The sequence below is a fragment of the Bactrocera oleae genome, chromosome 5, assembly GCF_042242935.1.
Source record: "Bactrocera oleae isolate idBacOlea1 chromosome 5, idBacOlea1, whole genome shotgun sequence".
Classification (NCBI taxonomy): Eukaryota; Metazoa; Arthropoda; class Insecta; order Diptera; family Tephritidae; genus Bactrocera; species Bactrocera oleae.
This window is the reverse complement of record NC_091539.1, coordinates 49,734,894-49,759,171: the sequence shown is the minus strand read 5'-3', so window position 1 is coordinate 49,759,171 and position 24,278 is coordinate 49,734,894. Positions and strand designations below refer to the sequence as shown.

General features: G+C 33.5%; 3 protein-coding genes across 5 annotated transcripts in view; 1 reads left to right on the top strand and 2 right to left on the bottom strand.

The window, feature by feature from the left end:
* Window positions 1–1,382, bottom strand: part of RhoGAP19D (Rho GTPase activating protein at 19D) — a 97,943-nt gene extending 96,561 nt beyond the window's left edge. The window contains exon 1 of one of the 2 annotated variants that reach the window (XM_036365803.2): window positions 277–1,382. The gene's annotated coding sequence lies outside the window, so the exon portion shown is untranslated. The remainder of the gene's footprint in view (window positions 1–276) is intronic. The other variant, XM_036365804.2, reaches the window with a different exon arrangement.
* A 794-nt stretch (window positions 1,383–2,176) lies between these two features.
* mys (position-specific antigen beta subunit myospheroid) lies at window positions 2,177–15,754 on the top strand. Of its 2 annotated transcripts, none has more exons than XM_036365807.2 (9): window positions 2,177–2,338; window positions 5,016–5,552; window positions 5,620–5,848; window positions 8,770–8,854; window positions 11,472–11,642; window positions 11,713–11,976; window positions 12,044–12,795; window positions 12,869–13,346; window positions 13,862–15,754. In XM_036365807.2, the coding sequence occupies exons 2-9, from the start codon at window positions 5,039–5,041 to the stop codon at window positions 13,925–13,927; spliced, it is 2,559 nt and encodes an 852-aa protein (XP_036221700.2). In that variant the 5' UTR covers window positions 2,177–2,338; window positions 5,016–5,038; the 3' UTR covers window positions 13,928–15,754. The 2 variants fall into 2 exon arrangements, with proteins under 2 accessions (XP_036221700.2, XP_036221699.2); XM_036365806.2 differs by lacking the exon at window positions 8,770–8,854 and adding an exon at window positions 7,442–7,526.
* A 1,806-nt stretch (window positions 15,755–17,560) lies between these two features.
* Upf2 (UPF2 regulator of nonsense mediated mRNA decay) lies at window positions 17,561–21,993 on the bottom strand. Its single transcript, XM_014236106.3, has 7 exons — window positions 20,955–21,993; window positions 20,216–20,885; window positions 19,165–20,151; window positions 18,954–19,107; window positions 18,739–18,885; window positions 18,059–18,670; window positions 17,561–17,980 (listed from the first exon to the last, which is right to left on the bottom strand). The coding sequence occupies exons 1-7, from the start codon at window positions 21,871–21,873 to the stop codon at window positions 17,867–17,869; spliced, it is 3,603 nt and encodes a 1,200-aa protein (XP_014091581.2). The 5' UTR covers window positions 21,874–21,993; the 3' UTR covers window positions 17,561–17,866.
* Between the last annotated feature and the right edge of the window lie 2,285 nt (window positions 21,994–24,278).

The following is a 24,278-nucleotide window of genomic DNA, read 5'->3' as shown; positions in this document are numbered from 1 at the left end:
AAAATTGTCTGTATATGTAAATATGTATGCAACAAGCAGCTTAATATCAGTTAGTATTAGATAATCAATAATAAACAAGCGAGTTTAAAGTAACAGCACCAAATTATAAAAATGAAGAGACTTTACACGAAACTGTTTTTTTGTAAATATCAGGATTGATTCCTTACTTGCTTAGTTACCCTTAACAACAACCTCTTTAATATAACAAAAATTATACATGTAGATCTTATACATATATGTATATGTATAAGTATTTATGTTAAATGCTTTACATACCTTTACAATTGATTCTATTTACAAATTATATAGTTAATTCCGTTGATTCAATACTATTTTTCGGATTTGTCGGTCTTCGTTGTATCTGCAATCCTGTGTGAATATACGTATGTAGTTAATTAGCCAACAATTTCCACAAGACAAATACACAGCAAAGTTTTGACACTTCAATTGTACGCCTTGCAACACAGCGAAAGAAGTTTGCAACCGCGTTAAACTAAGCGTTTTATTATAAGAAGGCGCGAATGACGAACCCAAATGTTGATAAATGTCACGCGATGACGTCGAAAAGTGGAGGAATATGATGATGTCGAAACGGCCGACGACGACGACCTAGCCACTGACAATTGGGGGACGTTTGTACATTTTTTCGCCTCACTTGCGGCACACATTCACATTTGCACTTTTCACTTGCTTCCTCTTTCACCAAACTTTTGATCTGTTTCTTATAACAACGTCAATAAACGTTAAGTATTTTTTTTTTGCATCTAACTACACAAGCACTTTTTATATAATTTGAACTTTTCATTCAATATAATTATTACAACAGCAAAAAAAATATACAGAACTGTAGAAAAAATTTATATATGAAAACTTTTTTGCACAGCTAGCAATTATTCCACTTCTGCTATCATTCGCTTCAATTCAATATTTGTATGTGCACTTTTCCATTCTTCTTTCACATTCACTTAACGCCAGCAACAACGACGTCGACGACACTCGATTCACTTTGACACTGGAAGCAGCGCGTTTGCTGACTTTGCTTTTGCTGCCATTACCTTCATCGACGTTGGAATTGTGCAGAGCAGCGAAAAAGGAGGGGAAAATACTGTCGGTTGAAAGGTCCGCGCGGACTGGATACGAATGCGCGAATGCATGGAGAGAGCGAAAAGCAAAGAAATTTTTTCACACACAACTTCTCGACCGGTTGGCGGTTTAGATAATCAATGTACATACACTTGTTATTATTTATAACTAAAGTAATATTTAGAATTTATTGTTAGGTACTGGTTAATTAGTTAAATACTATTCGATTTATTTTAATGTTTCTTTTGCATTTCACTACGAATCGTTCTTGTACTCGCGAACTCGGCTGCCCAAAAAACACTTCAAAAAACTTCTTGGACGAAAGAAATAGGGCTGTTGTGCTGTTACGATATTTTATTTCAACATACGAATAAATCAACCCTGCCGATAAGATACTAAATTTATTGTTTGTTATATTTTACTGAAACGAAATTTTATTATATAGCACCATAAATATTTTGAACAAGAAACATTAGGTTTATTCATTTATAAAAGAATAAACATGTAAAACGTTTTAATATAAATGTGAGAAAAAAAAAAGTGTTTTCATTTTTCTTCAGTACTCGAAAACACTGTTTATTACAAATGCTCTAATGCGTTCGCAAGAATGTGTAATTCAATATTTTATATTAAGTTCGTCAATATAATTCTGTTCAGTATTTTAATACGAGTAAGAAAGAACCATTGCAGCGTAACAGATATAAACACCAACACATTTTAATGTTGAATTTCATGATCTCAAAAGTTCTGGAATTTGTTTTTAAGATAACAGTGATATAACACACAAGTGAGTGTGATTGAAAATGAAATACACCCAGATGTGATGATATTCGGCATCATTTGTGTTACGAGAATTAAGCAATCGGCGAATTCACAATTTGTGTGTAACGAGTTATTTAAGTTTACCTTTAGTTTTTTGTTAATTTTTAATTGAAAATAAAGCTATATTATACATATTTTCACAATTTACCGACATTTACTGACAGCTTTAAATTTGCTAGTCTATCCCAGTTGGAAAGTAAAGTAAAACGATGACACACTGAGTGCAGCCCTGCGTGAAAATATTTTTTCGAAGCAACAAATTGCCATCGCTGATCAGATTATTCGAAAATTTCGACGAGTGTGGTTGATTTTATTGAAAGTGGTGTTTGTGTGTAAAATATTTGATATATATCTGCCCCTGATGGAAATAAAATCTAATTAAATATAGAAGAATCGTGTAAAAATTAACAAATATTTCATATTAGTTAGAAGTGTAAGTGATAAATGATACATTAGTGCTACTAATTATGTAAGGATTGCAGTGTACGGTCATATATATACACAATTAAAAAAGAAATGGTGATTTCATTCATTTCGCAAGTCAAGTTGTGTTGAAAGCCATAAAAGATTCGATGGAAAATGGTAGTGGTAGTAAAATAAATATAAAATGAGAAAACAAAGAACGAATGTTGACACAAATAACGGAGAAACTCCAGTAACTCCAATATGGCATCATCAATAAAACTTGATTTGATAAGTAAACCTAAATATTTGTGCCACAGAATTACTAATTATTAGTCATCGGATCGTTAGAAAAGAACGGCATTTAAAAATACATGCATTTGTATACATAAGGGAGATATAAATGCATAAGAAAACAGTGCCACTCCCCATTGCTAACTCCTTTACATTTACATGATATAAGGCTCCTTTAGAACTGGTTAACAAACGCCCACAATAAACTTACACATATGCATATATGTATCTGTATATGCTAGATTTTTGAGTTTCGTCTATTAAAACCAAAAAACCCGTACTCGCCGTGAATGAATATTATTTTGTCGTCGATTTAAGATTCATTGCTTTTTTGTTGTTGTTTTACCCTAATCACAGTTTCTTGGTGTTGTACCTTCAATGCTACTTGTTTGTTGTTTTTGTTATTTTCTCATTGAGTGTTGGTGTTGCTCTTGTGGTTTGTGCGTGGGCTAAATATAGCCAATACAACCCACTAGCGCCAATATCATCGGTTTAATTTTTTGAAAGGAGACACACATGTTCTCAATGATTTTGTTCTATGTTCAAGTATATGCGATATTCATGGAATGTACTTTAATATTTTGTTAACGGTAACATTTTCACTAATGTTAGAATTTTTTAAATTTCAAAATGAATTAAACTTGTTGTGCTTGTAGTCTAGAATATCTTCGGTATAATTTGGAGTAATGCCGAAATAGAGAATATTAGATTTAGAAGTCCTAACAGGTATTGCTTGGACTGTTTAAAACATTGATCCATTGTCAATAGAGAATATTTCCGTAAATATATTTGTTGTTGTAGTGTTTTCAAACATTTTCCAAATAATTTTCGATAATGAAACATAAGCGGCACTCCTCAACACTCTTGAATATTGTATTATATATAATTTATGTACACAATAATTATGTACATAATTCCATAGACTTTAATTTAGACGTGAATAGCTAAAATAATTTCTCGTTTTCCTTAAAATACACATTGTATTTATATTTACCTACATCCCTAACGTGTTTGTTTTGACAAGCATTTGCTAATGTTTTTCTGAAAGATTGTATTTTCGCGTAGAACTAGTATACCCAAACATTATTAAAACAACGGATACCTGTCTTACTCCCAATTCAACACGACTTCTTAAATTTAATGTCAGTCATTGAATTGGCGTCAATAGGCGCCGCTTTATGTACATATCCTTTTGCGTGTAGCTATTAGCACTTTGTTGACCTGCCCTTATTTAGATAAAATTACACTTCCTCTTTATTCCAGTATCCATTGTATTAATTGAAAATCCATTTATGTTGCAAACGCACGATTCCAATGCCTGTCTATACAAGCGTTGTGCTATTCGTCACACTTTAAGACAACGTTATCGTGCCCGGCCTGTCGTAATTGTTTATTGTAAAATTTTATATACATATATACATATGTGCGTGTGCATTTCGTATATATTTCGTACCTTGTGTGCGCATTTATTTATCAGCCTTCTTTTTAAGTATATACATAAATATGTTCATATGTATGTTAAATTTCTCAAAGATATTGTTTTTTTTTCTTGTTTACTGTGTGATTTCATTTTCTTGGAGACTACCTACCTTTCGTTTAGCTCATATATGTATGTATGTAGCAGTGCTCTTGACAGATGAGTCATTTTGGCTCACAATTTGATTCATATGAAATCGTGCTGAGTGTTTCTACCAAAATCAACAAAAGCAGCATCGAATAACGTCAGCAGCGCTAGCGTATAAAGAAAAAAAGAGTAAAAGTAAATAAAAATGTTTTAATTGCCAATTTTTTTTAAGTTTCTTATATATATGTGTTTTGACATACTTGTATGTATGTATATCTACATATATATGCATATTATTTAATTACAATGTTCTAACAAATAATAAATAAAATTATAGATTTTATGTAATAAAACTACATAGCCTCGGGTTCCCTATTATTGTGGCTAAATAAAACATCTGGGTTTCAAATTTACGCAATTATTATTATTGTTATTTTTTAAATAAATCTGTAAATATGACTCTCTTAAGGCCTATTTATTATTCCGTGTATGACTTATGCGTCAGCTTATTTTTACGATAGCAGTTAGATCTAATTATTTTAAAAAGTTGAAAGAGTGACACCATTTTCATATTTTCAACGATTGAATCATTCTATATTAAATTATTATAAAAAATAGTGACATAAAAATATGAAGTGTGATTAAGATTGACTATCTGCATGATAATGTGCATATCAAGCAAGGAATCTGTTATGTTAAAAAACTCGATATTAAAATATTAAAGAACGATATCCTACCGGAAGTGATTACCTCACATCAAATATCGTTTCAGTGTTTCTTCCTTTAATTCAAAAGTTTTAGATTACTGCTTTCGTAACGAATTATCTAATCAATTATTTTGTTTTGGCAGCTTCCTGACAATTAAAGGCAAACATGTTAATACACTACTGGCGTCTGTCTGCCGCCAAACGGCTGATGACTCTACTATTTGCCACATTATTTGCCTGCAGTAGCATTTTAAGCGTCGAAGCGCAACTCGCTGGTAAACTCATACAAGATCCATGTGTGAACAAGGCATCCTGTCATGAATGCATACAAACACAAAATTGCGCTTGGTGCATGCAACCGGATTTTGGAGATTTGCCACGTTGTTTTAAAAATAGCATACAAAATTATTGCAAAGAAGAGTTCACCTGGAACCCATTTACAGAGCAAAAATTTACTATCAATCGTGAATTGACACGTGGTGGTAATAGCAGCGTCGCCGCTGGTTACGGTTACGGTTATGGTGGCTCATACGAAGCGAGTTCATCATATAGTGGTAGCTCATCGTCCAGTTCGTCCTACTCCGGCGCTTATGGCAGTGCAGCCTCCGCTGGTGCTTCAGCTTCTAGTGGCGAAATTGTGCAAATCAGCCCACAACGTGTTAGCCTCAAGTTGCGCATAAGTAAGTTTTGTTTAAACACATATTTTTGTGTTAGAAATAGCAGATCATGACGTAATCATTCTTGCAGATCAATTGCACTCGTTAAATATGCGCTACTCGCAAGCTATTGATTATCCCGTCGACTTATACTATTTGATGGACTTGTCCAAATCTATGGAGGATGATAAGGATAAACTGTCGGCTTTAGGCGATAAGCTATCAGAAACTATGCGTAATATTACTTCGAATTTCCGTTTGGGCTTTGGTTCGTTTGTGGACAAGGTGCTAATGCCCTACGTTTCAACTATACCCAAAAAGTGAGTAAACTGGTTTCATTTAAAATTGAGGTATTTTTTTATAGGTGTTCATGAGTAGATTTGTATATATATTATTATTAAAAATAATAAATATTATTAAAATATTTGGTTCTAAATCATATATTTTAATTTATCATTAATGATTTAAAAATTAGGCAACACATTTTTGTTTAATTTTTAAGAAAAAAATAAGAAATTTTACCAACATTAGGCTTTGATAAAGATTAAAGTTGAAAATACGAAAGTTTCAACAACTTTGTAAGCGAAAAGATCAAACAATTTTTACACCGCTCCTTTAATATCTGTAAATATGATCTGATCAAATTTGACCAGCACTGACAAAAAAAATCTTCATTTTCATGTATTTTAAGAGAGGCTAGATTGTTGAATAGTTTCCCAAGTTATTTTCATACGTTGTCAAACATCTATTCGACATAATTTTTGCAAAAGATTCAGGTCTTTTGGTACGAGTCTAGCATTGACACGCTTTCTACCCAAAACATTAACCAAAATGTGTTGTGTTTATCCATAAGAGATGTTGAGATCCTCTGCTGTCTCTCTAAAACCCACAAAACGATTTTCAAGCACTGATTCTGTAACTTTTTCGATGATATCGTCATTAACAGAGGTAATTGGATGACTTGCATGAGGCATGTTTTCGATGACTTCACGACATTAACTGCCGCTTAAATACTTGTGTTTGTAATAAAGTAGAGTTCTTAAAATACTTATTTTCTGCTGTTATCAAAATCTAATTGACATATGGAGATCAAACTTCACATGAACATAAAAAAAGGTTGTACTCGTACCAATCTAGGAAAAATTATTGATTGTTTCGGTTTGCGTGCGCAGTTGAATGAATCAGTCCGAGTAAAATTTGATCATATGTTATGAAATGTTGCTGTAATTTCTTAAATTTTTTTTTTATTAGAATTACTGTAGACACTAATTAGATTTACTATTCAATAATATTTTATGAGTATTTTATTAGAAATTTTATTTTTACACTTAAAAATTTTTATTTTTTTTAATAAATTACACCTAAGAGATAATTTTGCTTACAATTTATCCAAGTTCTACTCCCATTAAAACACTTACATAGTATAATATAATAATAATAACAATATTAATGTATATTTTTTTCAATATTTTCTACAATGATTTTCTTTTTCCCTTTTGTTACTGTTATTTGCCGTTGAAATTTTATTTGCTGTTCATTGCAAATTGGTTTCGCATTTGAAAATTTTCATTCGTTTTCTGTACAACCACCAAAAAATACATGAAATACGGAAACTATTAAACAAAAATTAATAAACATAAAAATACACTAAAATAAAAAAAAATTAAATGAAACAATAAAAACAACAACTAACCAATAATTTTGCATCCAATGCAAAAACACATACATTTTTGCTGCTATTACTACAACAAACCCAATCGTTATTAATGCGCTATAACAACAACAAACTACAATAAAAAAAATGTCAACTACTTCCCACCAAAATCACAATAACAACGCAAATTACCAACTACCAACCACATTTTGCTACAACTACAACAACTCTAATCAAAAATGAAAACCACAAACAACAGACTTGAAAGGCCCTGCGAAGGCTGTGAGGCACCGTACGGTTACCGCAACCACATGCCTCTGAGTACAAATACCTCAACGTTCACTGTAAGAAGAAATGCTTTGGAAAGACTTCGTCTATTTGCCTAATTCTTTAAGATTTATTTGCTTTCCTCTGCTTGCTTATTGCACATCTGCTTGTATATCTCTTTTTTTATATCTCGTGTCTGTATGTAAACTCGTTTATTTTTGTATGAATGTATTTTTTGTTGTTGTTTGTTCTACTATTAATTTAATTTTTTTCACATTATTTTAATATTTTGTGTTTGCTGTTGACCGCAGTTCATCAGCAATATTAACATGTATGTCTACTTTCTGGTATTTTTTTTTTTTTTTGGATATGCTTAACCAATTTATGCTGTCATGGTACTTATATTTTTAGTATTTCTACCATATATTTGTGTTTATGCATTCTGTTTGATACACACTGCCTGGCTCTATATGTGTATATATATTGCACTGGTTTGGTTTTCTTTCTACTTTGTGCTTTTGATTTTTCAGCTGATTTGCTGTGCATGAGAAGTTTATGGTTTATGGCAATTTGTTCGCAATTACCATTTATAAATATATATTTTAATACATACATACATATTTACATAAATAAGTGTTTGTTTTGTGCACGATCTGTTGGGGCAACAGTTGGTCACCTAAATACATCTGAATTATGTATATATATATATATATATGTACATATATCTGTAACTGAGTGCCGAAATGTCATTGCATATTACAAACTTTATAAAATGATTGTTAAGCAATTTTTGCTTTTTATATTATATATTATCAACTCGTGCACGTGTTTAAATATTCAAAAAATATTATTTAAAGCAAAAATATGCAGCACTTTGACACTCAGTGTGCACTAATGCACATATTTATATATACATATATAGTTTTTGTCATTTTAATTGTTTTATACATATATATCCGCACTTTCCATTTCTTTAGTCCCTTTCTTTAGTACTATTTATTCTAAATTATTTAGCATAAGTTTGTATAAAATTTTACAACTACATATTGCAGTACTTAAGTTAAATATAGCAAACTAAATTATATTACAAATTATTATTGGCATTAACCAGAAAAAAGTCTGTGTAATTATCTCTTTTGTATCTCTCTCTCTCTCTATTTCGCTCACATTTGAATATTTCGTAAAATTATGTATCTCAACTATTTTCAATGTGCTCGTGCATACATACATACGTAAATAAATACCGCTAACGATATGTGATCTAAATTACGTATATAAATATATTAAAATATATATACATATGCATACATACATATATAGCTTGGAACATCCTTGTACGAATTGTACTGCACCATATGGCTATCGTAATGTTATGGCTTTAAACACGGATACATATCGATTTTCTGTAAGTTGTTGTTGTAAGTTTAGAAGATAAACTGACTGATAGAGATTCAATTATGAATTATAATAATTAATTCGATATTCAATGGAATACCATATAAAAAATATTGTATGCTAACTACGGACATACACATAAATATAGGGTGCGTCAATAAGAGAGTGGCGAATTTTTTAATTAAAAAATTTTGGCTTAGAAATTAGATATTCAATTTAGATTTTCAATTGTTAATTAAAATTTCCCAAAATCAGCGCTAGCGTCTTGAAGATGATGGCTCTGTGCGAAAATGCAGTTCGCAAGCGCGAAGAGATGTAAATACAAAAACATTTTTTTTTTATTTCTTATTTTAAACTTGAGATTAAAATTTTTTTAAATTAAATTATGTTGTTTATCGCCTTTCAGTAAAAAAAAGTATTAAAGTTGTAACACCCTTATTGATACACCCCTTAAGTGAAAATTTATTTTTTTTATACTTTTTTATTTTTCAACATTATAAGCACATGAACTCTGTCAGTCAGCATAAAAGTACTTAATTTGCATGCTAGAATTGTTTTCTAAAATTGTGGCGGCATACTAATTTATTTGGCGTGGGTGTTTGCGCTAACATTTGCATGTAAACTGCATGGCTGGTAGATGGTGGCATGCGTAACTATAGTTTCTCCTCGCTAAACTAAAAGCTTTCCCGCTATATTTACATTTTTATACACTTATTGATTTAAAATGGTACACTCTTTGTAAACAAAAGTGATTATCTATCAGGCATTGATTTGATAAAGAAATTCACAATTTTTTAAAATAATTATGCTTTAAATTCTTGAAAGTGTTAATTAAACTTAAAAGGCTTACACATATACAATGATAAAAACTTGAGTAATATCATTGCTTTTTTACTAATAGGTGAATAAAAAAAACTTGATTTCCCTAATTTCCATACTTAATTGTTAATTTAATAACTAACTCGAATTTTTTTGTTTTGGTACTGACAAGATTGTCTTACATTTTTATAATAAGTACTACACAAAGGCGGAAAATCAATTCCAATCAGCTTTTAATTTTTAGGTTCTTTTTAAAGCCTGAACAAGGTATTTTAAGTTTGCCTCAAAATTTGTAACACCTAGAAGGAACCGAACTTTTCGATCAAAATCACTTCCCTTATGGAAAACTTTTTTATTTGACAAGATATCTTCGTAAAATTTGTTATGACTATGGTCCATGGCAGCGCTACAATATCCGAACAAATAGTATAGATTGGGCCACTATAGCTTATAGCTGTCATACAAACTGACTGATCCAAATAAAGTTCTTGTACGGAAAACTTTTTTATTTGCCGAGATATTTTCACGAAATTTGGCATAGATTATTGCCCAAAGCAGTGCAGTAAGAACATATTGTTCAAATCGTACCCCTATAGCATATAGTACAAACTAACCAATCGATATCAAGATGAAGATATTTTTTACCCTTTTATGCCATCAAAAATGCATTTGTGAGAGTTATTATAGTTTTAGTGCAGCTGAAATAATCGGTATATAATTTATATTTATATATTTTTGAATCTACAAATACATTCCACAAATCGAATTCGCAGTTTACATACACATTCCTATAGAAAAACGAATAAATTTCACGCTTTTCATTTCGATTTCAGCGCAAACAGTGCAATTCCTTGTGCGAATTTTTTTATCTATATGTTTACTTTGGCCGATATTGACAAATAAAACCCCTTAAATAGAAAAATGCTTACTGTGACATCATGGCATTGCTTATCTCAACGTTGGTAAAGCTACTAGACCATGGAATTGATATGCGTTTTTGAATTGACAAATGGTTCGTTGTCAAATACAAACAATTTTGCTCAATTCACTATATGTATGTCCATACCACAATCATTATTTTTTAAATTATTCTTTGATTATATTGCAAATTTTGGTAGTATAACCTATTATCTCAAATATATTTCAATGAAAGGAAATTGTTTTGTTAACAATAAAATTGTCAGCCAGTTTTAGGCGCTAAATTCTTCATATCCATATAACTAAACTTCAAAATCATCAAATAAAATATTATAATTTTTAAATATAGGTCCTCAAAAACATGTTCAATGCTCTTCTATTAATTGCTTTAGAATTTTTTCTATACAAAATAATTTAGAAACAATTTAAATTTCCTCTAACACTAATCAAGAATTATCACCCCTATTATTATTTGCGCAAGTAGTCGATAGTGAACATTTCAGCAAAGTTTTGCACATTGTTGCCAATTACTTAAAACGGAGTTTTTCAAAAAAAAAAAAAAAAATTCATGGATGTTGTCTATGTTTCAAGTATACTAAGATCAGTAGCCATAGGTAATACCAAAATGTTGATATAGTAGCCTGGAATTTAGACCTCAATTATTCACCGGTTGCCATAATAGCGGTGTATATTCTAATCCTCATATTTCTTATTTGCCTACTACTTTTTTTTAACGATTTCTCTAAATTCTTTCTCTAAAGAGTGTACCATTAACACAAAATAATACCTAGAAAACCAGAGAATGAAATGAAAAATCACTAACATTCTCTGATAAAACCTTCTCAATTTTACTAACCCTATTCTTCTCCCCCATTAATTGACGCCTTTAGTCTGAAGTGAGTCGTGCTGCTGTGTCCGGTAATTTGGATGCACCTGAGGGCGGTTTTGATGCTATCATGCAGGCGATTGTTTGCCGCCAGCAAATCGGTTGGCGCGAAAAAGCGCGTCGTTTGCTTGTCTTCTCAACGGATGCTGGTTTCCATTATGCCGGTGATGGCAAGGTATGAATAATGCTGCGATTTTTGTATTTGGTTTAAAAAAAAATATATATATATTTTTCTTTACGCTCAGCTTGGCGGCGTGATTGCACCCAACGATGGCGAATGTCATTTGGGCAGCGAAGGCCTCTACACACACTCCAAAATTCAAGATTACCCGAGCATCTCACAAATCAATCACAAGGTCAAGCAGAATTCAATTAACGTCATATTCGCAGTTACCGCTAATCAGCATTCGGTATATGAAAAGCTAGCGCAGCATATTGAAGGTTCTTCAAGCGCGGTGCTGTCGGAAGATTCCTCGAACGTTGTCGATTTGGTGCGCTCTGAATATAGCGTAAGTAAAATAATACAATTTCTCTTTAATTGCTTTTATATTTAATACTTTTTTTTTTGTTGCACAGAAAATTTCTTCTTCCATTGAAATGAAGGACAACGCCACAAGCAATGTAAAAATCACCTATCACTCAGCCTGTCTAAATGGCGGCGCAGAAATACCTACGGCCAAGTGTGACGGTCTTAAAGTTGGCGATGTGGTTAATTTCACTGCACAAATTTTAGTCACCTCCTGTCCAACAGATCCGCGTGAATGGAATCAAGTCATACAAATCTATCCTGTGGGCATTAATGAGAGTCTGGTTATCGATTTGGAAATGCTTTGCTCCTGTCCATGCGAACGTCCCGGCACCACCGGCTATGAAGCGCACTCACCCAAGTGCAACAATCACGGTACACTAATGTGTGGCATCTGCGAGTGTGATGATATGCATTTCGGTCACAATTGTGAGTGTTCAACGAGTGATGTGCACACTGGCAGTGACAAAGATTTAGTTTGTCGTGCGGACAATACCACACAAGTGGATTGTAATAACCGTGGCACTTGCCTGTGTGGTGTGTGCGAATGTGAGAAACGTTCCAGTCCCGAGGAAATTATTTCTGGCAAATTCTGTGAATGTGATAACTTCTCGTGCGAACGTCGTAAGAATGTGCTGTGCTCTGGACCTGATCATGGCACATGCGAGTGTAGTCACTGTGTTTGCAAGCCAGGTTGGACGGGTTCGGCATGTGATTGCCGTGAATCGACTGACACCTGCATGCCACCAAATGGCGGTGAACTTTGTTCGGGACATGGTGATTGTGAATGTGGTGTTTGCAAGTAAGTATTTCTCGAACAAAAAAATTTTTACAAAATTTGTATCCAAAAATTATCGAAAACAAAATTCTTGCAGATGTAAATCTACGGAAGAAGGTCGTTACTCTGGTAAATACTGTGAGAAGTGTCCCACATGCGCGGGTCGTTGCCACGAACTGAAAGACTGTGTACAATGTCAAATGTACAAGACCGGTCCATTGAAGGATGAAAAGGATTGTGCCGCCAATTGCAGCAACACTTTCGTGCCCATTGGCGAGGAAAAAATCGTTATTGATGAGGAGAAGGATGAATTGCTTTGCATATTCTATGACGAGGATGACTGCAAATTTACATTCAAATATAGCGAAGTGAACGATAAAATCGAAGTGCATGCACAGCAGGAGCGTGAATGTCCACCGAAGGTGTTCATGTTGGGCATTGTCTTGGGCGTTATAGCTGCCATCGTCTTAGTCGGTTTGGCCATATTGCTTTTGTGGAAATTACTGACGACCATACACGATCGCCGGGAGTTTGCACGTTTCGAGAAGGAGCGTATGAACGCCAAGTGGGATACGGTGAGTTTGGTGACACACACAAATTTTTAACTATTTTTTATACTCTGAAGAGGGTTAAGTTTACCACGAAGGAAAGGTCGGAGACCCTATAATAGATATGATAGATAGCTGTCATACAAACTGACTGATATAAATCAAGTCCTTGTATGGCAATCTTTTTTATTTGAAATTGAAATTTTGCATGATTTGCTATCCAAGGCAGCGCTACAAAATGCGAACAAATTGTTCGGATCGGACTACTATAGCATATAACTGCTATTTAAACTAAACGATCAAAATTAAGATAAATCTTTTTTTATACTCTTTAATGCTATAAAAATGCACCTGTGAAGGCTATTATAGCTTCGGTGCAGTCGAAGTTACTACTTTTTCCTGGTTTAATAATCCCTTCGTGCTCCTCTTAAGTAATCATTTTCTGTATTATTGATATTAGTATTCTGAATCGAATCGTTAATTAATTTTATCAAATTAAACTAAGTACAAAAGTAAAATAATGGTTTATTTGTATTTTACAGGGCGAGAATCCAATCTACAAGCAAGCCACATCTACTTTCAAGAACCCAATGTACGCCGGTCAGTAAGCTGCACCACTGGAGCAGAGCCGATAACTGCACCACAAAATAATTAATTTGCTTAGGCAAAGTTGCATTGTTTGGGTTACGAATTTCTCTCTAATTGCCATACAGTAAAAGAAGTTTATATCAGGAGCTGCGTATTTCTATGTGAAAAGTGAAACATATTTTAAAATAAGACAAAAACATAAAACTAAATGTATAACCTTATGTGTGCGAGCAACAGCTGCTTATGACGCTGTGCAAACAAGACTAGTATTGAACTGAAATTTTTATTAGTAACAAAAAAAATATGGCTTAAGCTTTGGTAGACAGTCGAAATTTCAATAATTTTTGGATAGTATAGAAATGCACTTAGTTGTTGTTGTTGTGTGCTACCGTTTGCATAATGAGGATCATTTTCAACCGTATACTGCCATTAATATATACATATACAAACATATATACACATTTTAAGCAGCAATGGCGATAACTTAGCGAGAAGAAATGCATGTGCCTTGAAAATGATATACAGTTTAGATATATACACATATTAGTTTACAAACGAATATATTTTATACTTTTGAGTTTCACATACATACATATGTTCAGACACAAACTTCAGACAGCCAAACAAATATATAAAATCGCATATAATGTTAGCGTCGTAAGGGAGTAAAATTTTTTGTGGTAGCTCTTTCCAACCTAAAAAAAAAATATATATATGAGTATCACATGTAAACATTGCCTATTTGCGTAAAAAGAGGTATTGTTATAGAGATATAGCGGAAATCCAATTTGTAACTGTTAACGAAGCACAAAACGAATAAAAAAAATTTAAGGTTTTTTGTAAACAAATTTATACTACTACAAATGTGCCTACTAAACCTACATAAATTTTTTACTAAAAGTCAGATGGTATATTTATAATGAAAATTTAAGTGAGTAATTTATTATCAAAAACAACAGCAAAATAGCATACAAATACAGACTATATAGAACAAATGAGGGAACTGAGTACTTTTCGGAAGTCAAGTACTTTTTTTTTTAAGCAGCGTATTTAAATTTATTTTTTGTATTAAAACAAATATATTAACATAGTTTATAAGTATATAATGTAGTTGGTATATTAAATTAAACAACGCAATATGTAAGTAGCTGTTCCGAGTACGCCAAATTGACACATCAAGCAATTATTGTAATGTACGTTTGTACATTTTTCGTTATTTAATAATTTGTAAGACAAAAATAAACCAAAATTGCAAAAAGTCCAAAAAGTAAAATTTTTTTTTTACAAAATAACTTAAAAAGTTGAAAACACAAGACTACTTTTAGCGGGTTTTCATAAGATTTTGTAATTTTTTGTTTTAATTGTATTTAATTTTTTTTTTGTGTTTCAACAATTTTCTAACAGAATTTCTGCTATTTTGTACTTTCAAATTTTTGCATTATTCTAGCGAATTGTGGTAATTTTGTACGAAGTTTCTGAGCGTTGCACCGTTACTTACATGCAATTAATCAAGATTTTATTTTTTAATGACTCTTTTAATTAACATTAAGCTAAAAGCAACAGTTTTATTTGTATTGTTTTGATATTGTATTAAAAAAAAAACCGTTATAATGGCGTATTTATATTCACCTTTTACTATGAATTTTGTACTGATCTTTGCTATTTAAATTAACAATTAATGCAATTTAGTTGAGAACAAGCTTAAACATTAATCATAGAGAGTAGTTGGTACGCTATTTGCTATTTAATTGTATTAGAAAAATGTAAGTTTGTCAATTTTTTGTTTAGTGTGTGTTTTTTTATGATTTTAATATTAATAAAATCTAATATTAAGTTAAAAAAGCGAAGTTGTGTAATTTTTAATGGGGAGTATCAGGGTTGCAATTTTTTAATTAAAAAATTTTGGATGTTTATATTTTCAATTTTTAATCCATAATGTAATGAAATTTTCATTTTTTAATTCTGATGTAGAAATTAAAATTTGGATTTTGAAATTTTAATTGAAAAAATTGGAAATTAATTTTTTTAATTTACAATAGTTTAAATCAGAATTTAAAATTGATAAAATATAAAGCGTTGGAATGTGTAAGTTTGTCGACCAGTGCTCTAGAGTATTAAAGTTGATGGCTCTGCGCGAGCTCTAGTTCAAAATGCTAGAACACAAAGTACGCAAACGCGGAAAAATGTAAATTCTAAAACAAAATCGTTTTTTAATTTTTAATTATGTGCTTGGAATTAAACTTTTTTTCAATCGTATTTGGAACTGGTGTTTAATGCATTATTTGCAGTTTTGGGGAGTACCTAGTGAATATATCAGATGCATAAATTAATTTTCGATTAAACATTAGATTCTCAATTTTTCATTCCGAATTTTGAATAATAATTGTGATTTTAATTCATAATTAATTGCAAAATTGGCATGGTAGAACGGGTATAAGAACATATATAAAGTGTGTATACAAGTGTAAGTGATGAGCGTGACGAGCTGAATTGACTTAGACATTGATTTGAAATTCTGAACACATCCTTTTCCTTTCTAAGAAGCTGCCCATTTGTTGGAACCCACAATAGCGACTATAACGTGCAGCTTTTATACAAACTGAAGGATCAGAATCGAGGTCTTATATGAATAACTTTTTTATTTGATATCTTCACATGAATTATTGTCCAAACAAACGGTACAATCTCCGAGGAACATGTTTCGATCGGATATCATAGCATATAGCTACAAACAAACGCACCGATCAAAATCAAGTTCTTTTATGGAAGATTTTTTATATATGAAAAGTAATAGTACTTCGTTGCAACCGATTTTAAATGTTTTTCTGGTTTTTTTTAGTCCGGAATTCGGGTTTTAGAAATTTGAAAATTGTTTTTAAATAAGATTTTCGGGATTACAAAATAAAAATAAATATTTAAATGTTAATTCAATTATTTTTCTAATGCAGTCGTTGTTGTTATAGTAAAAATGTGTTAGTCCACGGAAAAGTTTTTGTAAAAATTGTGTGTGTTACCTCGACTCGCATTGAGTTATATTCCTTCCAGTAAGTCGAATGGCTAGGAATCAACGAATTGAAAAATTTGAAGGGGGTCGTCTACCTTCGCGCCCTTTTTGACAATATATTGCTATTGTACATACTTCATATGAAATTTGCACAATTTTTTTTTATTTAACTAACTAATTTTTACCCTTTGTATAGGAAAAAACAATAATTTTTTCAAACTCTACCCTTGATGCGTCATTGAATGCACCACTGTCGGTGCTAAGTAATCGACTGTTTAGCAATAGATTTCAGTTTCAGAACCTTGGAACCAAACAAAAAAACGAAAATTACTTAATGCTTTTAACACTAGTTATGACTAGACATACACTTTTTTGAGCATTTGAAAATTTGACAAAATGGCAGCGATTTAAAAATTTGCGCTTTTTGATTACGTTTTTCAAATTAAAAAATAGAACTCGTGTCTAAGCATAGCCAACTGTTTTTTGAATCAGTAACAATTTACGAATTCCGAATATATTTCATATGTTTGACGAAGGTAGACGACCGACCCATTTTAAGTCACAAAAGCCCACACATATTTCGCAAAAGCAATTAAATAGCTTTTACAAAATTTTCATAAAATCAATTAAAGTCAAAAGCACCTTTGAATTAATATTATAATTTAAATTTATTCGGTATTTTGATTTTATTACATTTCAAATGAATCCAAGATTACATAATTTTTCAGTAGTTACTTTAATAAGTTCTTTAAAAACTCCTCAACAAACGCCATGACAGCACGCAAATCTAATACAAAACCACCTCATTTAACATGCACTAAGCAACGTAGACTTTTACTCACAGCTCTTTTGATGCGCGCTGGCTGAGACTGCGGCTCACATTTTAACACTGCGAAATTCGTAACGGTAAAACCCACAATTTGGGTGTTAATTATACTTAACTTCGTCGCAGTGTCTAATTGAAGATCAAATCAGCATCTGGTGCGCCTTTCTGATGGCGGAATTTCGGTTTGCTGGGACGCTGATAGTGATTTTGCGACATATTACGTTGAGATTGCATTAATGACTCCTTTGAAAAAATAAATAAAAAATTTTTATATAAATATAGTTGTGGTAGTATTTGAGGAATTTGTCGACTTTGGCTTACTTGGTAATCCTCCTCTTCTATGCGTTCAGTTATATTTAGCGTTAAACGCTTCACACGCTCCTTCTCCTCGCGTGTCTTCTCCTCCTGCAGTTTCAAATTGATGGCTAACTGCGAATCGGATGGCGCCACGAATTGTTTAAATTGCTGTTTGCCACCTTTGCCACTGCGTACCATCAGCACAAATGGCACTACACCACCACCGCTACCACCAGCGCTGCCAGCAGAGTTGGATGCGTTACTTTTAGCTGCTTCTTTCTCACCACCCGATTGATTACCACTTGCGGTAGTAATTTGCTCATACGATTTTTTGCTTGTTCTAGCCATCATTGGTACTGGTATGTCCTTTGTATTTGGTTTAACAGTCTCTTTGATGCGCTCTTGATAACTGTCGGCGGCCATCTTCTCAAACATCTGCTCGAATTCAAGATCTTCTTTCGATCTCTCCGCCACAGGTGGTTCGCAATCTTCGAGCATATATTCATTTTCAGTCCAATCGGTGGTATTCGCCAATTCATTGGCATTATTAGCATCCTCGGTATTGGGATCATCATCGCCACCAGCATCGTGATTACGTGTGCGTGGTTCACGTTCGGAAGAGGAGTCATCGCTCAGCTGTTACGGTGGTAGGATTTTAGGTTATTATAACATATAATTTTTTTTTAAATTGAAATTAAACTCACTGCGTCATCAAATTCACTGTCCTCACGTATGGGCTCCAGATTATTATCAGTCTCAGCTTGCGCCTGCATGCCGGCTTTCAATTGTGGATACAATTCTTCCTTCAGTTTCTCAATCGCTTCCTTGGCTTGTTCGAGATTTTTGTAGAGCTTTCAATTAAAGAACAACATTAAGATTTTTATTGACACTTTTCTCACTGATTCTTCACACTATATACCTTTAATTTTGGCCGCACATTTGCCACGCAATCGCGGTACATGTGATCTACTAATATGGGAAATAAATCCGCCGTATTTTCGACTCTACTAAATACCGGGTGTGACTTTTTGTACCAGTAGTAATGTTGGAAGAATACAAGGAAATAGTCAAGCCTACAAAAAAAAAGGGTTTGTAGTGGAAAATAAAATTTTTCGTGCCACAAATAATACTTTTTACGACTCATGGAACTGGTAAAGTATTGGCCACACGTATCCAGCAGCATACAAGCCAATTTTAAACGGAACAAACTATCTGGTGGATCTAATTCTGAATATACACCCTCCTCCGTTGACACGCCCAATGAGATAATCGAATAGAGTGTGTTCAATATATTCGTGGACTCCACCAATTTATAGTTATACAATTCACCCAAATACTTAGCCATTGCTATGCGCCGCTGTGCTAATTTCGGCGAATGTATTTCCAGACCAGCGCGTATGTCTTCGAAAACGTTATCGATAACCATAGTCACAGCACGCTCTTGATATGAACTCAAACCCGATACGAGATCGGCAAGACAGCGTATGAGTGGAAAACGTAACAAATATGCCTTGGACATGCATTTTATGGCATAGTTGCTCACTTCCGGATCATCCCAATTGATGCGACGCATCATTTTTATACAACGATCCACATTCTGTTTGCACAACTCTTCGAATATTAAATGGCGTATGTACTCATGTATAACCGGACGCACAACAGCATCTTGCTTCACCGTGTCTGGTGGCTTAACTAGATAGTAAACACTTTCCACTTGCGCGGCGTGACGTGAGTCCAAAGCGGTGGCTGTTTTCAGACGCATCATTTGATCGAGAAAGACATTGGTGAGCAGACGCGAGTCGCGACAATTGTATAGGTAAATGCCAGCAACCTCAATGAAAGCGCACGCCATTTCAATTTGATGATGTTGGAAGTCACGCAGCAGCATTTTCAGGCAACTGAGCGCATCGAACTTCTTGCAAAGTCCGAATTTTACCATTTCACCGATGAAGCGTACAATTTTGATTTTCGATTCGATGTTGAGTTGATTCTTTTTGCGTATGTGCCATTTGAACTCCTTTCGCAACATTTCCGACAAGTCAACAGCAACATCTGTGTTACACAGATTGACAATGGCGACGAAACGTGATAGGAATGGCAGTAGATCCAAACGTGTTCTACAAAGTTTAATAGGTTTAACCATTAAAAATAAAATTAATAAGATTTATGCAAATACACTACCTCTGTACTGTGAAAATGGATTTGGTAAGTTTTTTGCGATTATTTTTTGTATTGAAATTCAGCAGAAACTCAATAGCTGCAGAATCGATAAGTTCTTTGTTGACGCAGTTATTCAAATTTGTCAAAAACTGATCGAAATGCTGTTTGCTATGTGGCGCTTGTATAGCACTTAAACGTCCCGCTTCCATTAGCGCATTCGCAATTTTATCGGGTAATGGCGCTGTTGCGGCCGACTCTTCGTTGGCTGGTTCTGCAGCAGCTTCTGCGTCTTTATCATTCGGTGGGTCCGATGCTGTGGAAGGTGGATCATCTATTTCCATTTCAACATCAATATCAGCATCGAGTGCCTCCTCCGTCATCTCTGTGGGCTCTTCATTCTGTTCCAAATCCACTTTTGGTGCGCTGAAATTCGGTAGGTATTGCCGCAAATCTGGCAAATCGGTGTAAAAGCTTTTGGTTTCATCATCACCCCAGGGATCGAGTTCACCCATAGTGGCATCCTCGAGCATATTTTCGATTACAGTGCCTGCATTGCAGTTTTCCGTCTCTGTTGTCAGCTCTGGCAGCGGTTCGTCGAGTAGGTCAGAGAGCGTTTGTGCCGAAGAGAGTAGTTTATCGAAATTCGCTTGCATTAGCTCACATTTTTCCTTTTTGTCGTTGGAAATTTCACCTAAATTAGTACGTAAAACTCTTTACTAAAAAAACAAAAACAAATTGTAATTCAGTCTACTATTTTCACCTTTAGATTCCATAGTACGGCGTATCGTTTTTGTCATATTAAGCAATTCTTGTTGCTCTGTTATCAAATGTTTGCACAAATTCTTAAAGTAATCCTTTAGCAAACCCCGTAAATTTTGCTGTCTGTCAGGCGCCAGAAAATCGGATTTTGGAATGGCAGCTCCACCATACTTTTCCACCAAATTTTGCATTTTTCGTGGCACTAGTCCAGCATACTCCTCACCACAGTGTCGACAAAAGGACAATATAATTGAGAAATTACTGTGATCCTCCTTGTCTTGCGAAATCACATTGATTAACACAGATCCAAGTAGTTGTAGGCCTTGTTTACCGCTGATAACTCCGGAGCTCACTAGTTCCGCAAATAAACGTAAGTCGACGCGCAACTTACTTGGGTTTGAGATCTTTTCACCAGGCTTTAAAGCTAAAGACTTTTGCCACGCTTCAAGAAATTGTGCATCAAAGTCAGCATAGGTTTGGTGTAAGCGCGAGCAGAGTGTTACAGCCGCCGGTACGTCTGTCATTTTCATTTTAGCTTCGGAAAGTGCCGTACAGATTTCGGAAATGTATTTACTTAAATTAAGCCCACTCATATCCTTAAGTAAGGTGTCCAATTGGGCCGCCGTAAACTGCTTCAGTTTCTTCACAAATGCAGTATTTCGCTTCAAACTGGAATCCAGTTTGGCAAAAAAGGAATCTCCTGGATGTTCACAGTTAAGATTTTCAACACGAAGTTGCGCTTTCGAATTAATTTTAGCTTGCAATTCTGCTATAAAAGTATTAAGCTCTTCACGTTCACGTTGCTCCGCTTCATTGGCGGCTGCAGTGGCCTCATCCTGTTCTGCATCCGCTTGTGCAGTTGACTCTGATATCTCGACTGGCTTATTGTCGTCACCATTAGTTAAGCCTTCCACCACCATTTTGGTAGTTCTATTTAGTTGGTAAAATTGACTTTTAAATATTTTTTAAAAATAACTAAATTTTTCCAATCTATTCACTTTGTAGTTTTTTGTGTTTTCGAGCTGAACAACCGATTTGACATTTGCAGACACAAACAGCTGGAGACATTGTCGTAGTATTATTTTTGAGTAAGGGGGTTTATTTTTTTTTTTTTTTAATTTCACTATAGCTATATTCTGCTAGTAGAAATTTTATAGTAGAAACTTGCAGCTCTCTCAGCTTTTTACCCTCTCAGCTTGTGCTCTCTTCTGCTAGTTTTTTGAGTTAAAAAAGTTTTTCCAGCTGAAACTATGCTAGCTAGTGATGGTTAGTAGTTATTAATTTTTGCTTAGCTGATTAAATTTTTCCCAACCTTTAAAGATAGAGCAACTCGCAAATAGAGAGACCGCAAATTACTCTTCCATCATCAGCTTTTCATACGCTTAAGTGAACTAGCAGGGCTGACGAATGACTTTAAGCTAACGCTCTTTAGCTTGACCAAAGCTTAACGCTTAATTCTTGTCTGTATTCGCTCCTCATATGATTGTTCCTTAGAGAAAGATGAGGAAGATTCATCTCCTAATTACCGATTTCATTGCCAAAGAAGATGTGCTTACAGAACTGGAAGGAAGCAGGGTTTACATTCGTATAAAGACATTTAGGGAATTTTTTCATACTATTACAACAACTAAACAAGTAGGTACAGATTAAGTTAACCCGATTTTATAAGATACTTGTATAGGCTTAACGTTTTCAGAGTTGGTGAGGAAATTTCTCTCCAGTCGAAACGGGTTGGACCGGTCAACTTGAAATTTTCACATTACCGTCTAAGATATATTTGTCAGGTAAAGATCGAAGGAATAAGCTTTTGGATAATAATTTCGACTTTTAAGAGACTCTTAAGTATAAAAACGAATATTTTGGAAGTCGCCATTTTGTCAAATAACAAAATTTTGACAAGTCCTTAGTTCATTAACTATATTTATCTATAGTAATAATAAAGCTGTTTGGTTTTTGGATTTGAGGTAATTTTAAGCAGAAAAATTGTCCTCATTAGGCACCTTTTTTCGAACGTCCTCTCTAAGATCGTCTATGGAATTAAGGGGCTCCAAAATTTTTTAAAATAAATCGCCGAATATTAAAGTACATTAAACTCTGTAAATTTGCATTTTACTTTTTAAATAAATAAAAATATATAAATTATTACGTAAAATGCCTGTTCAAAAAAATTCTCAAAAACAACGCGTTTTTTCTGATTTCCAAGTGGATATAAGTTAAGTTCTCCGCATACTCCTCTTATACCGAAGAAATCTCGAACGTGTACCAGCTAAAAAGCTTTTTAGTAACTCTCGCAAGTTTTTTTGACTTTCGTCAGACTTTCCCATTCCTTATTTTCCATTACTGAGATCACAAAATCAACGAAGGGCAGCTTGATATATTCGGTCTTATACGGTATAAGTTATATTAATGCAGAAGTCCAGAAATAATTACGTTGCTTTTTTTCCTTCCAGGAAGAGTAAACATAATTTACACACGGGTTTATAAAAGCCTTAGATGGAGGTAAAAAAGTAAATTTAATTTGAAATCAAATAAACCTAACTTAACTCAAGTTAGCTTAAACTACTTTAACATGTTGCTAAGGATATACATATGTACATACATACACCTACATTTATATTCAAATGAAGACAAGTATGTATATACATATGTAAATCGAATTGGTTTCCATGCAATTACGGTTTTGTCAATAAGAATGTCACTGCTCGAAATTTCGATGCATTAAAACTAATTTCCTCAGTCTGACAAGTGAATCCTAAACGTTACCACCGAATTTCGCCATCACATATAGCATTTGAAATGCTTTGCTGGGCTGTTGAGGATAAAAATCTATTATCGCGCTTCCCCAGTATATATGCAAAAACGGAGTCCGTTAAAGAGTTAATGTTGAAATCGAGTATACCCATTGTGAGTGCAGTTTTTGTGCAATAAAAGTTATAAGCAATAATAAAAGCAAAAACCAAAACATTTTAATCACAAACGCAAAACGCAACATTAAAATCATGAAGTATCATGCCACATCATATCTCGAGAATCGCATCTTTGATCATCGGCTGGTCAAAGACAACCTGCTGGACAAGTGGCCCACCGAGAACAGCACCGTGCACGAGTACATTGAGCGCAAGGACCACAGGAATCTGGCAGAGTCATATGTATCGCATACCATTTGTATCATATTCATATCATACATACTTATATATATATAAATAGTTAGAAACCACCTATCACCTCCGCATTATATAATACAAATATGTTTTCGTTGCTCACCTCATACACTGTAGCTCCAGTTTATTCGAAGTGAAAATAATTTTTGTAGTTTTCAATTTTT